This window comes from Salvelinus namaycush, chromosome 24 (assembly GCF_016432855.1).
Source record: "Salvelinus namaycush isolate Seneca chromosome 24, SaNama_1.0, whole genome shotgun sequence".
NCBI classification, from domain to species: domain Eukaryota; kingdom Metazoa; phylum Chordata; class Actinopteri; order Salmoniformes; family Salmonidae; genus Salvelinus; species Salvelinus namaycush.
In genome coordinates this window covers 5,438,382-5,453,333 of record NC_052330.1, presented here as the reverse complement: position 1 = coordinate 5,453,333, position 14,952 = coordinate 5,438,382, and the positions used below count along the sequence as shown (strand labels likewise).

Genomic DNA, 14,952 nt, shown 5'->3' with positions numbered 1-14,952 from the left:
GTGTAACGGCTTTCCTCCTCCTCTTCATCCGAAGAGGAGGAGCAGGGATTGAACCAAAATGCAGCGGGTTGTGAAGACATAATGATTTATTAAAGCAAACGACGAAACACGAAAACAAACACTTGGAAGGATTACAAAATAACAAAACAACGTAGACTGACCTGAACGTAAGAACTTACATGTAACACGAAGAACGCACGAACCGGGAAAACAGACTACACAAAAACCGAACGAACAAACATACCGAAAACAGTCCCGTGTGGCGCAACATACACAGACACGGAAGACAACCACCCACAAACAAACAGTGTGAAAACACCTACCTTAATATGACTCTCAATCAGAGGAAATGAAAACCACCTGCCTCTAATTGAGAGCCATATCAGGTCACCCTTTAAACCAACATAGAAACAGAAAACATAGACTGCCCACCCAAACTCACGTCCTGACCAACTAACACATACAAAACTAACAGAAAACAGGTCAGGAACGTGACAACAAGCAGTTCTGTGAAAATTGAATTTAATCAGAAGCCACTACCAGATTTCTTGATAAGGCTGCGCTCAGAGTTTCTTGCCTTAGCAAATCGCGCTGTTAAGACACTGATTCCCTTTGCAACCACGTACCTATGTGAGAGTGGATTCTCTGCCCTCAATAGCATGACAACTAAATATAAGCACAGACTGTGTGGAAAATGATTTAAGACTGGGACTCCCTCCAATACAACCCAACATTGCAGAGTTATGTGCATCCTTTCAAGCGCACCTTTCTCCTTAATCTGTGGTGAGATATTCACAATTTTTGATGAACAAATAAGGTTTTATATGTAAGATGGCTAAATAAAGAGCAATATTATTGATTATTATTATATTATTATTTGTGCCCTGGTCCTATAAGAGCTCTTTGTCACTTCCCACAAGCAGGGTTGTGACAAAAACTCACACTCATTCTTATGTTTAATAAATGTATCGTATAGTGTGTGTGTGGCAGGCTTACGTGGCGCTGATACTGGTGCTAGAGGAGATACGCAGCTGGAGGTTGAATGTTTGAAGGGGTACGATGACTGTAAAAAGTTTAGGAACCACTGCTCTAAAAGATAGCCCAGTGGTTAGAGCGTTGGGCCAGTAACTGAAAGGTCGCTGTTTCGAATCTGCTGATGTGCCCGTGAGCAAGGCACTTCACCCTATTTGCTCTGGGAAATTGCTCTGGATGAGAGCATCTGCTAAATTAATAAAATGTCAAATGTAAAATCTGTCACCTGCCTACCTTCTGGCTGTCTAAATAAAAAAAGAAGATCATGTGATTAATCTTACATGCTCATTGGCCAGTGGTATGGTCTCCATCAGGTCCACTCCTTCAGCGTAAACCTGGATGAGGGAGAGGATGTTTCGGGTCTTCACTGCCTCACACAGAACGTGCAGCCTGGACTCCGCGTCCGCACACTTCCTCTGAACAAACTTCTTCTCTGTGTACTTGGCTGTGATGTAGTCCTTCCGCGTCTGCCTGAGGGAGACAAGAGCCCAGACAGACAGATGGGCAACTAGCAAGAGACAGGAAATCTGAGTTTAAGGCCAAGTTCCAAATGGAACCCTATCCCCTAGTACATGGATTTTGACCAGGGCCCCTGTCAAAAGTAGTGGACTATATATGGAATAAGTTGCCATTTGGGATGTACCCTAAGACATTCAGGACTATACATAGTATAACAAGAAGTTAAATGTATTAAATGTCACTCACATGTCACTGGAGGGGTTGGGTTTGGTCACGCCCTGTGCAGACAGGTCCGCTTCCATGATCTCATTGAAACCCGCATTGCCCACATTTTTTGCCAGCTGGGGAAGACCAGGTAGAGCACACGTCAATATGGTATCTATTCAGACCCTATAAATCTAGCCTGGTTCCAGATCTGTTTGTGCAGTATAGCCAATTGCCATAGGAGTTGGCAAGACAGCACAAACAGATCTGGGACCAGGCTACTACTAATCATACTCAAATAGTACAACAGCTTATACGATCAGAGCTGGGTTCAAATACTATTTGAAATAATCAAAACTGCTTGGCTGAGCTTCCCTGACATCTACCCATCTGGCACTCCAGGCAGGCTAAAGCAAACGCAATAAAATATTGATTCAAAAAAAAAAATGTTTTGAACCTATGTTTGTATACAATGCAACCATAAAAGCCTGTGATATTTACCAGGAGCTCGGCGGTTCCCAGGACGTCCAGTGTGAGAGACTGTATTCTAGAATAGTGGACGCCCATCTCCCGGTGGATTCCAGAACACTCGATGCAGATGAGCACTCCCAGGTTAGTGGAGAGCCAGGTGGGTTCTGAAGACAGAGATATATGTTATCAGTGTAAGACTAGTGTGCTGTGGCCTGGGGTGGTCTGGCGAGTTGCTGCCACTGCCTTCGGATCTTAACCCTTGACCTTCTGGCACACCATTTCTCCTCTTTACTTTCCTGTCTCTCTTCACTGTCTCTGAAAAAATTGACTTGAAAATCCTGAAAAAACGATATTAAAAAAGAGTTGTGTGCTTCCACTATAAGTCCTCACCTGAAATAGTTGTACCGTTAAATAATGTTCCACTCCTAAGAGTGAGATGTGGTATATTGATGCACTATTTTCATTGTCCTATCAGTGTGAATTCAACACATGGGATATATAGGCACAGTTGGATTTCAATAACATCTAACCGAAACAGCCAACCCTCTTTCTTCTGTATTTGAGGAACTAGTCTGACTGGCCTAACAAAGACTCCTAAGAATGTGTGTGAGCGCATGCACATAGACAAAAGAACACGTCAATCGTCAAACGAAGCAAGGTTGTACGTTCAGCATTGTAAATTACGAAAACCATGTCAGCCCCTCACACATTCACATACTGTGTGTACAACAATGTGTTCATTTTCATATAATACCCCTCTGGGAGGAAGACCACAATATTTTCTTGCTGCCTTTTCCCAGAATGCTCTGTGTGTCACTCACTAGGCGCTCCACAGTCGCAGCAGACGTCGTTGCCGCTCATCCTCTTGACCTCACTGACGATGGCCTTGGTCAGCTCCTGCACTATGTTGTTCTCCCCTCCCTCGTCCTGGTCTCCTTTGAAGGCATTGTTCAGCGCCTCCTCCTTACTGTTCTGCAGGACTGAGATCCATCTGAAAACACAGGCAGGTCCAACCGAGACAACCAGTAAGCTTGGAGGCAAAGGGTGCGTCCCAAATGGCACCCTATTCCTTATGTAGTGCACTACTTTTGACCAGAGCCGTGTACACGTTATAGGGAATAGGGTGCCATTTGGAATGCCTACAACGTCAAAGAGGGTCTGAGAAGTGACCAATTACATGTACCCCCTGTATCATGTATACACATAATGAAGAGCAGGGTTCCCCAACTGTTTTCTGAGCAAAAAATAAATACAAAGAAACAAATGTATTTATTTTTTATTGTTGAACATAATATACTGTAAAAACACCAAAACACCAACAGCAAATCAGATCCAAGTTATTTTAATTTAGGAAATAATAGAGAGATACACTAAATACACAAAAGTATGTGGACACCCCTTCAAATTAGTGGATTCGGCTATTTCAGCTGACAGGTGTATAATATCGAGCACACAGCCATGCAATGTTCCAACATCTAGTGGAAAGCCTTTCCAGAAGAGTGGAGGCTGTTATAGCAGCAAAGGGGGGACCAACTCCATAATAATGCCCATGATTTTGAGATGTTCAACGAGCACATGTCCACATACTTTTGGTCATGTAGTGTATATGTGATCATATACACATTTTAAATGATGATGATTTAGTCCAAAATTATATCTGTTTTTGCTTCTTGCGGTAAATTTGTAGTCTACAAATGATTGGAAATTATATTCCGGCCTCCATCCACTCAAGAAAGAAATCGGCCCGCGGCTGAATATAGTTGATGATCCCTGATATAGGGTGACCAATCAAAAACATATATTTTAAACAATGTTAATTGTGTAGATACTCCTCTGAGAAAACCAATGGTCCAAACCTCACGTCTCTATCATAATCCGTTCAAAAGTTTGAGTTTTTTAGCTTTGTAGGAAGGCCAAAATTAGGGTGACTATGGAGGCCAGAGGCCAGAGGCCAGAGAAGAAAATAGCATTGCGTCAGCTAGGCTGTATGCTGTTTGAGAATTAACAGGCTCACAGTTGAACTCATCTTTCTTCTCAAATTCGAGGGACATAAAACAATAGAGGTAAGATAGAAATCGAGTTTGAGACATGACATGTAGTATTTTCATATTTTAGTATACACTTTTCAAATGAATGCTATTCTTTTTTTAAAAGATTTCTCACAGAAACATGCGTATCTCTGTGTACCAAAGCCTTTTCCGTTTAATTCAGCTGGTGTCATGCTAATTTTGCGACACACGGAAACAACTTTGCAGACTACCACCACAACACCTGAAATCCTCAAAAGTTGCAGTGAAAAAGCGCCACCGCTCTGTCAACAGAGCTCGGAGCTTATTACCGGATGTATTAGGCACAAAATCCGAATTTGGGATATAATGTTAATGATATGTTAGAGAAAGACCCCACTGAACGATTCAGACATGAAGAATCATATTTGTCTTGGTAAAATGTATATATATATATTTTTTTTTTATTTTTTTTATTTTATCCCATTTTCTCCCCAATTTTCGTGGTATCCAATCGCTAGTAATTACTATCTTGTCTCATCGCTACAACTCCCGTACGGGCTCGGGAGAGACGAAGGTCGAAAGCCATGCGTCCTCCGAAGCACAACCCAACCAAGCCGCACTGCTTCTTAACACAGCGCGCCTCCAACCCGGAAGCCAGCCGCACCAATGTGTCGGAGGAAACACCATGTACCTGGCCCTACTTGGTTAGCGCGCACTGCGCCCGGCCCGCCACAGGAGTCGCTGGAGCGCGATGAGACAAGGATATCCCTACCGGCCAAACCCTCCCTAACCCGACAGAGCCTGGGCGCGAACCCAGAGACTCTGGTGGCGCAGTTAGCACTGCGATGCAGTGCCCTAGACCACTGCGCCACCCGGGAGGCCCTGTAAAATGTATTTTGATGAAATAAGGAAGTGAAATTTCATCACCAAAGTGCGTTTCTATCCACTCTGGGCAGAGTGGATGGACACCCTGCATAATGATGTATACACAACGTTCGCACACAAACGTACACAGTGCAAAATGCACAGACAGTTTACATTGGTTCAGGGAACCCCTATGGTACTTACATCTGACACTCAGTCTCTTCCTCAGCTTGAAAATGATAGGTTCTGTCATCTGTTTGGGTAAACAAAGAAGGAGATCCGATTGAGTAAGAGGTAGTTGCAGTAAGAGAAGCTAGGCTACCGGGAAGGCATCTATAGTACTAGACGGAAGATGAAAGTTGCAGAGGTTTGAAATGGAGATGAGCCTCAAAATGCTGATTAACTTACGGGAGAAGAGATCAAAGCTTTTCTTCTCATCTGGGTTGAGCTTCACTTGACAGGTTAGCAGGTTGAGTTTAGCTGGTGGTCTGTTCGCCTATGAAAGAGGAGCAGAGACGGATGAGAGAAGAGAGTGGACCAGAGAATAAGATAAACATTTGAATGCTGAAATGTATCATACAGTATGCATGGAACTGTCCCATAAACTATGTCAGTTGTGTGACGTCGAACACTCAAATAACTTCAGAAAAATAACATTATCAAATGCAGCAGTAACCATTAAATGTATCATTGTTGAATTAAATGGTATGCTGCTTACAGCCACATCCCTATAAAGGCCCAATGAACAGCATTGTTTTTAGATGTCACACAATTATTGTCCAGTTCTTTAATGTGAGTACAGTAACAATGTGAAATGCACTGAAACAGAACAAATGTGACCCTTCCCAAATGAAATAATTCTATAGTACACTATTGTATAAATACTACAGCATTTACGGTAGTGTTTTTGCGGACTTTACTGTAGTATTTACTGTAGTATACTGTAGTACTTACAGTTAACCATAGTATAAATACTGTAGTGAAAGAAAACTGTAAAATATACTATGGTAATTAATGTAGTGTTTTTGCAGATTGTAGTATACTGTAGTTTTTACTGTAGTGTTTTTCCAGACTGTACTATACGGTAGTATTTACTACAGTGTTTTTGTGTTATCTTTGACATAGAAGTGGAGGCTTTCTCCTTCAGGAAACCTACTGGAGAAATACTAAAAGAGCACATTTTCCATAACCTATAGGTAGGTAGTTAGGACTGGGGTCTGAATGGACAGTTCAGAGCTCCTGCTAATTCTATAACCTGTAGGGAACGCAATATATGGTCTATCGTTCAGTTCTGTGAAAAAGTATTGGGGATGCTTTGCCCGCCTCAGGACCCCTACAACTTGCCTTAATAGAAGGGGACCATGAATTCTGCTCTGTATCAGAGAATTTTACAGGAGAATGTCAGGCCATCCGTCTGGGAGCTGAAGCGCAGCTGTGTCATGAGGCAAGACAATGTAAAAAAAAAACTACTATCAAGTCTACATCAAAATGGCTAAAAAGCAACACATTTGAAGTTTTGGACTTAATCCCAATTGAGATGCGGCGGCAGGACTTGAAACAAGCAGTTAGTGCTTGAAAACCCACAAATGTCGCAGATTTACAGCAGTGTCCTTTGGGATGTCCTTTGGGTGGTGGACCATTCTTGATACACACAGGAAACTGTTGAGCGTGAAAAACACAGCAGCTTTGAAGTTCTCCACACACTCAAACTGGTGCGCCTGGCGCCCACCCCGTTCAAAGGCAGTTCAATCTTTTGTCTTGCCCATTCACCCTCTGAATGGCACACATACAACCCATGTCTCAATTGTCTAAAAGGCTTAAAAATCCTTCTTTAACCTGTGTCCTCCCCTTAACAAGTGACATCAATAAGGGATCATAGCTTTCACCTGGATTCACCTGGTCAGTCTAGTAAACTGTAGTGTTTCATCCCTGAACAAATTCACCATGGAAGTCATGCTCAGGGGAAATTTCAGCGTTCAAACAATAGCTCTGTACAGTGTCTGACAAGAGGCTGCTGTGATGGTGGAGGTTTCAGGACCTGACAGACGTTTTGTCAAATACTAAAATGACATCCGTCTTGACATTCTGTGATCATGAAAGTTTGTGAGCTGTGGATTGTCAAGCAAATAACTGCGGTTCTCACGGTAATTGACCGTTAATGAACATAAACACATTTAGCATCTCCTGGCTACCACACATAGTCTACAAGCCACTGATGCAGACCTTTGGAACATCTACATTTTAAAAAGTCTAACAAATCCATGTAATATAGCCTACACCATCACAATAAATCCATTATTAATTTTAGACAGGTCTAAAGAAACACGATATGAAGAAAATGTAGTCTTTTTCAGATGAACAGAATATTCCCAAAATTTTCTGGGAAAGTTGTGGGATGAGATAGATCCCAAATGAATACAACTTTTTTAAGCAATAAGGCTGACGCAACAGATCAGAATGTTTACTTTAAAATGTTGATAAACTATTAGGCTATTTCTTCAAATTATAAGCGCAGAAATCCACACACGGCAGTAGGCTAGAAGCGCAAGTGTTCCATTAGCGGGAAAACACAATTTTCAAAAGTGACCGCAAATGCGATTATGCATGTAATGCTTTTATTATAAAGATGCATTTTTATGGGGAAAATGATCTTCCCCAAACTTGAAACTTACACGCTGCGTATGTATCCCAGTTAGGGTCTACACCGGTTGTAAAGCGGATTCAAGTTATTTGGCTACTTTAGTTGTGATACAAACCTTATCAAAACATATAGGCCTATGGGCCAGGCTACATGAGGTGTGCGACTATGATTTGAAAAAGTAGCAAAAAAAGGCATGTGCTGTTTCTTGCCTTACTGCACACGCTGGGCAACATTCACAAGTGATAGGCTAATATTGTCACCCATCATGTCACGACTATTCTTGATTTAATCTTGTTTTTACATATACTAAATAATGTATGTGTGAAATTTGTTTTGATTTATAATGGACCATTATCATGCACCTGTCTCGGAACAGAAGCAGGGGAAAAAATACATGTAATCTATACATGACTGCCTTTCTTGATGTCCATAGTATTCTCTCGGGTATGCAATCTGGTGTCCGCTCAGGTTATGGATGTGTCACTGCAACCTTAAAGGTCCTCAATGATGTCACCATTGCCCTTGATTCTAAGCAATGTTGTGCAGCTATTTTTATTTTATTACGGTAGACCATTCCATTCTTGTGGGCTGGCTAAGGAGTATTGGTGTCTCTGAGGGGTCTTTAGCCTGGTTTGCTAACTACCTCTCTCAAAGAGAGCAGTGTATAAAGTCAGAAAATCTGCTGTCTCATCCACTGCATGTCACCAAGGGAGTACCCCAAGGCTCAATCCTAGGCCCCACGCTCTTCTCAATTTAAATCAACAACATAGCTCAGGCAGTAGGAAGCTCTCTCATCCATTTATATGCAGATGATACTCAGCTGGCCCCTCCACGGATTTGGTGTTAAATGCTCTACAACAAAGCTTTCTTAGTGTCCAACAAGCTTTCTCTACCCTTAACCTTGTTCTGAACACCTCCAAAACAAAGGTCATGTGGTTTGGTTAGAAGAATGCCCCTCTTCCCACAGGTGTTATTACTACCTCTGAGGGTTTAGAGCTTGAGCTAGTCACCTCATAAAAGTAATTGGGAGTATGGCTAGACGGTGCACTGTCCTTCTCTCAGCACATATCAAAGCTACAAGATAAAGTTAAATCTAGACTTGTTTTCCTCTATCGTAATCGCTCCTCTTTTACCCCAGCTGCCAAATTAACCCTGATTCAGATGACCATCCTACCCATGCTAGATTACGGAGACATCATTTATAGATTGGCAGGTAAGGGTGCTCTCGAGCGGCTAGATGTTCTTTACCATTCGGACCATCAGATTTGCCACCAATGCTCCTTATAGGACACATCACTGCACTCTATACTCCTCTGTAAACTGGTCATCTCTGTATACCTGTCGCAACACCCACTGATTGATGCTTATTTATAAAACCCTCTTTGGCTTCACTCCCCACTATCTGAGATATCTACTGCAGCCCTTATCCTCCACATACAACACCCATTCTACCAGTCACATTCTGTTCAAGGTCCCCAGAGAACACATATCCCTGGGTTGCTCCTCTTTTCAGTTTGCTGCAGCTAGCGACTGGAGCAAGCTGCAACAAACACTCAAACTGGACAGCTTAATCTCAATCTCTTCATTCAATGACTCAATCATGGACACTCTTATTGAAAGTTGTGGCTGCTTTGTGTGATGTATTGTTGTCTCTACCTTCTTGCCCTTTGTGCTGTTGTCTGTGCCCAATAATGTTTGTACCTGTCACGAATCCCGCTTCCTGAGTCTGGGTTTGCCTGTGTGTCTGTCCTGGAGTGTGTTTCAGGTGTCCTGGAACGCACCCTGTCTGGTTGCCGGGCGAATTAGCTCATTGGGAGATTGATTTCACCCGCACCTGTTTCCCGTCAGTAATCTGCACACCTGTCCTGATCATCATCTCTACCCTTCAAAAGCTCTGACCTGACTTCCATTCCCTGCCGGATCGTTAGCCATGAACAGTATGTTGTGCCTGAGTACCAGACTCCAGTTGGATAGAATTTGTTTTGTTGTTTTCATTTACGTATTGCTTGCCTTGAACTTACCTCCGTTTGTTTTGTCTTCAGTTACTCACCTGGATCATTCACTCCATTCCCGCCTGGTTGACAGAGGATTCTGCTACTACATTGGATTCACCTATTTCCTCTCATCTACTCACCACCGCTGCCCGCTACGCCATCTGGATATATCTACCTTTTCACATTTCACTGTAAATAAATACTCACCTTCTTCCTACGCTCCTTGTCCTGGTCTGCTTCTGGGTTCGATCTTGAAAGATCGTGACAGTACCATGTTTTGTGCTGCTACCATGTTGTGTTGCTACCATGTTGTTGTTATGTTGTGTTTCTACCATGCTGTGCTGTCATGTGTTGCTGCCTTGCAATGTTGTTGTCTTAGGTCTGTCTTTACGTAGTGTTGTGTTGTCTCTCTTGTTATGATGTGTGTTTGTCCTATATTTATATTGTATTTATTTTTTAATCCCAGGCCCCCGTCCCCGCAGAAGGCCTTTTGCCTTTTGGTAGGCCATCAATGTAAATAACAATTTGTTCTTAACTGACTTGCCTAGTTAAATAAAAGTTAAATAAAATAAAATAAAAAATACATCTATGCACTTAAAATAGCGAATGGAGGACGCTTTTCTCGTGGTTCATTTTCATGCCAGCCAGGTAGGCTATACTCCTGTTGTAAAGAGAAGCAATGTGCCTAATATTAGGAAAGTTGAGAAATAAATATAGTAGGCCTAGTCTATAGAAAGCTGATGGGATCCTCCTCTTTTTATTAGAGGCCATTCCGCTTTTTTCTCAAGCAATTGCATAGCCTATAGAAATGTTGCGCAACCTGAGCTCATCTCCTGAAGTGTTTGATTACATTCTCGATTACATTTGCATTGATAGAGTGCTGAGTACCAGGCAGTTAGGAAGTTTGGTAGGCTACTAATGACCATCAGCAGCATCAGAGCTTGGAGAAGCTTAATTACCATGACTAAATGATCTAGTGGAATTTGACTGCCATCATGACTCGTGACCGCCGGTGTGGCGGTAATACGGTCACCGTTACAGCCCTAATCACAACTGAGACAATGCTATGCCATTAGGATTAATGATGTTTTGACATTAGGGGAATGTTGTCAAGAGGAATGTCATGCACGAAAGAACTTGTAGCCGTTTGTGATTGGATTCCTAGAAGAGGTCAACAGAAATCCAGTCGAAAAAGAAAGAGAAAACCCTGTGCACAGCAGGAATCCAGTCAAGCGTTAATACAGAAATCACCCCACCTGCCGACGAAAAAAAAGAGTCCAATCGAAGATTGAAATTCTAGGCCTCCCGAGTAGCGCAGTGGTCTAAGGCAATGCATTGCAGTGCTAGACGTGTCACTACAGATCCGGGTTTGATACCGGGCTGTGTTGCAGCCGGGACCAGGACTGCAACCAGAAGACCCATGAAGCGGCGCACAATTGGCCCAGCGTCATTCGGGTTAGGCGAGGGTCTGGCCAGGCTGGGATGTCCATGTCCCATCGCGCTCTAGCAACTCCTTGTGGCTGGCCTGGCTCCTGCAAGCTGACTTTGATCGCCAGCTGTACAGTGTTTCCTCCGACACATTGGTGCGGCTGGCTTCTGGGTTAAGCGGGCAGTGTGTCATGAAGTAGTGCGGCTTGGCGGGGTCGTGTTTCGTAGGACACATGGCTCTCGACCTTCGCCTCTCCCAAGTCCGTATGGAAGTTGCAGCGATGGGACAAGACTGTAACTACCAATTGGGGAGAAAAGGGGGTAAAAAAAAGTACACACTCTTTCTTTTCACCTTCTTCTTGCTCTGTCTTAACATGTCGTCTGGCTCTTCATCAACAACAACAAATGTAATTGTGCTTCGTCGTCCACATTGTCGTCCGCAGACCGTATTGAATTACACCGGCTGACATGCAGTATGTACAAGCAGCATGCATAACGGCAAGGTATGAAGGAAAGTGAGTGACCAATAGGAGAAGACAGAAACAGGAAAGGAAGTCTCTTACCGTTCCATGGGAGATGGTCAGGAACCCGTTCTTCACAGAACACTTCCTCTTCTGCCACACTTTCCTCAGGCTGAAGAAGAGAAGGGAGAGATCATATTCATTATGACACTACAACACTTCTCTATACATGTTCTCCTAGAGCAGGGTTTCCCAAACTTGGTCCTGGGGCCTCCCTGGGTGCACGTTTTGGTTTATGCCCTGGCACTACACAGCTGATTCAAATAACCTAGATGACCAATCCACATCTTCAACCACACCATTTCCCGAGCAGCAAATGGAATCATGTATGCCTAGAGGACATCATATCACCCTATCGCTGATCACCTTGCAAGTGCAAGGTGTCCACAGTGGGTTCCCCACCACCGCGAGTCAAACTACATTTCCCTGCCTTTGCCGGGGGAATAAACAGCTGTTCTTGCGTCTGACCAGAGATCATATTGGTCATACACTCACCCCTCGCTCCTCTTATAGAGAATTCCACAGCAATCCGTGCCATAGGCCTTATTCCCCTGGAGCTGATGAAGGCTGTAGCCAGTCTGTTTGGCCTGGGAGTCCTAATACACAGGAACAAACACACGTGCACGCACGCACGCACGCGCACACACACGTACAGAACAAATATATAAGTCTCATGCTCAGACATTCATCCAAATCCTGTTTCTTCAGCCTCCTCTTCTGAAGGCCTACACTACTCTACATTGCTAAAAATGAAGGTGCTTTGAAGCACATTCCTTTTTTTATTTTTATTTTTTATTTTATTTTATTATTTTACCCCCTTTTCTCCCCAATTTTCGTGGTATCCAATCGCTAGTAATTACTATCTTGTCTCATCGCTACAACTCCCGTACGGGCTCGGGAGAGACGAAGGTCGAAAGTCATGCGTCCTCCGAAGCACAACCCAACCAAGCCGCACTGCTTCTTAACACAGCGCGCCTCCAACCCGGAAGCCAGCCGCACCAATGTGTCGGAGGAAACACCGTGCACCCGCCCCCCTTGGTTAGCGCGCACTGCGCCCGGCCCGCCACAGGAGTCGCTGGAGCGCGATGAGACAAGGATATCCCTACTGGCCAAACCCTCCCTAACCCGGACGACGCTAGGCCAATTGTGCGTCGCCCCACGGACCTCCCGGTCGCGGCCGGCTGCGACAGAGCCTGGGCGCAAACCCAGACACTCTGGTGGCACAGCTAGCGCTGCGATGCAGTGCCCTAGACCACTGCGCCACCCGGGAGGCCTCACATTCCTTTTTGACGGCCATATAGGAAGCAAGGCCACTTAACACCTTTTGGTTCAGTAAGAGAGCCAGCATTGCTTCAGTAAGCCTCAGCCTTGTTTCGCTGTATTCAAATAGAGTTTGTAAGCCATAGAGATTTGCATGGAGAGTAAATACAGTGCATTCTGAAGAGATTACAAAATGTCAGACTAGTGTGCTGCCAAGCCTGACATTTAACTGTCTGGAAGCTGTTTCTATTCCCTTCAAATCCTCTCTGTGGTTAAGAATATTGATTATGGCTGTGTCACCATACTCCCTACATAGTGAAGAGCCCTATGGACCCTGGTCAACAGTAGTGCACTATATAGGTATACCTTCAGCAAAATCGAGGTTCAAGGAGAAAAAAAAGGCTTGATTGGGGAAAGAGCAAAAGTTCACCAAGAAAGCACACATTCCCTCTCCTAGCCACTGGTGGTAACCATCATCTGTCTATTGCATTGTAACTGTAAGTCACGAGCCAAGTGACACGACACATAAGACCAGTCATCTATAACCCTGTAGTAAACTACAGGTTTGTTAAGGTAGAACTAGTGTCTTTTCCTATTTTGCTATGACAAGACAGGTAAGACAAAATACATTACAGTATATGTACAAGAACTGGTCTGGAGAAATTATTGATACAAGTAATTGGATTAGGTCCCTTCCTCTCTGCTACCAAGGTTATGTAACTGGTGGGCTCCCGAGTGGCACTGCATCTCAGTGCCAGAGGTGTCACTACAGACCCTGGTTCGATTCCAGGCTGTATCACAACCGGACGTGATTGGGAGTCCCATAGGGCGGAGGACAATTGGCCCAGTGTTGCCCAGTTTAAGGTTTGGCCGGTGTAGGCCGTCATTGTAAATAACAATTTGTTCTTAACTGACTTGCCTAGTTAAATAAAAAAAACACCGGTCTCCTACTAATACCAAGAGGAAATTCCCTCTTGGACCAAAGGTGACACTGGTTTTAAGTCGCAGGCAGGGCTACCTCCTCACGAGAGTGTGATTCTAAATCACCGCCACTTCTTACTCCAGTCATTAAGAGCTCACCTCTTTCTGTTCAGACAGCAGGGAGGACTTGAGCACGTCTCTGAGCTGACTCAGCTGTTTCCTCTCTCCATCTTGGGTCTGTTTGATCTGAGAAACAGGACGTGGGAGAGTCAAAAGACACATTATTGACCGACAGGCAGTGAAACCAGGGCAACTACCAAAGAGAATATTATAAAATATGGATGAGTCTCAAATGACACCCTCTTCTCTATATAGTTTACTACTTTTGACAGAAGCTCTAAGGGCCTTGGTCAAAAGAGGTGCACTAAATAGGGAATAGAGTGCCATTTGTGAAGCAGCCTCGGAGATAGAGAGAAAACCCCTCTCAGACCAACTCAGACCCACTTCGGCACAATCAACCCAAACACTCAGTTCAAGGAAATGAAAATAAAACATTCCATCTCTTTTTTATAAAGCAGTGTTGGAACTGCCTCCTGGCCTGTGGAGACTCAAACTGACACTATATAAACTTTGAACAAGCATTGGGCTAACATTGTTAGGGAAAATGCTTATCAAGCATTTGGTGAGAAATGCGGTGTGCGCATTAAACCAGGAAAGGATAACGATAGAGGTCGACAGAGTGGCTCACTGTAATCAAGTCTCTCGCCAGTTTCTCTATGGAAGGTTTGAGGCTATTCACTGCGATTAGCCCATCCTGGAAGAAGCTGTGAGGAGAGAGGAAACAAACACAGAACAGGAATTTTAAGAGTCAAGACAGGTCAAGCATTTGCCCTCCTACAAAAGACAAAGCCAGCAATTAAACATTGATCATGTGAAATCCCCAAATAAATGAAAATGACATACTTGCACTGGGCGTGGAAATATTTGATGAGGTTCTGGAGGAAGTCGACCCTCTTTTTCGTTTCGATTTCATTCACTTTTAGAAGATACTGGAGACAGAATAACACACAGTTAGTAATGGCCACAGAGAGGTAGGATGAGGTGGTGCACTGGCCTGATCCCAGATCGGTTTGTGCTCTATATGTAAC

At 43.8% G+C, this 14,952-nt stretch overlaps 1 protein-coding gene and 1 non-coding gene across 2 annotated transcripts in view; both read right to left on the bottom strand.

Annotated features, from left to right (window-relative positions):
- The window catches only part of LOC120019641 (arf-GAP with SH3 domain, ANK repeat and PH domain-containing protein 2-like), a 53,595-nt gene that overhangs the window by 9,468 nt on the left and 29,175 nt on the right, over nt 1–14,952 (bottom strand). Inside the window, exons 7-17 of the mRNA XM_038963000.1 lie at nt 14,768–14,853; nt 14,553–14,628; nt 13,964–14,050; nt 12,119–12,219; nt 11,666–11,735; nt 5,448–5,535; nt 5,244–5,292; nt 2,988–3,157; nt 2,197–2,330; nt 1,738–1,832; nt 1,314–1,503 (exon numbers count right to left, since the gene is read on the bottom strand). Coding sequence (XP_038818928.1) covers nt 1,314–1,503; nt 1,738–1,832; nt 2,197–2,330; nt 2,988–3,157; nt 5,244–5,292; nt 5,448–5,535; nt 11,666–11,735; nt 12,119–12,219; nt 13,964–14,050; nt 14,553–14,628; nt 14,768–14,853 — 1,146 coding nt within the window. The remainder of the gene's footprint in view (nt 1–1,313; nt 1,504–1,737; nt 1,833–2,196; nt 2,331–2,987; nt 3,158–5,243; nt 5,293–5,447; nt 5,536–11,665; nt 11,736–12,118; nt 12,220–13,963; nt 14,051–14,552; nt 14,629–14,767; nt 14,854–14,952) is intronic.
- LOC120019778 lies at nt 6,169–6,221 on the bottom strand. Its single transcript, XR_005472387.1, has one exon. It is a non-coding gene; the product is annotated as a U7 small nuclear RNA (small nuclear RNA).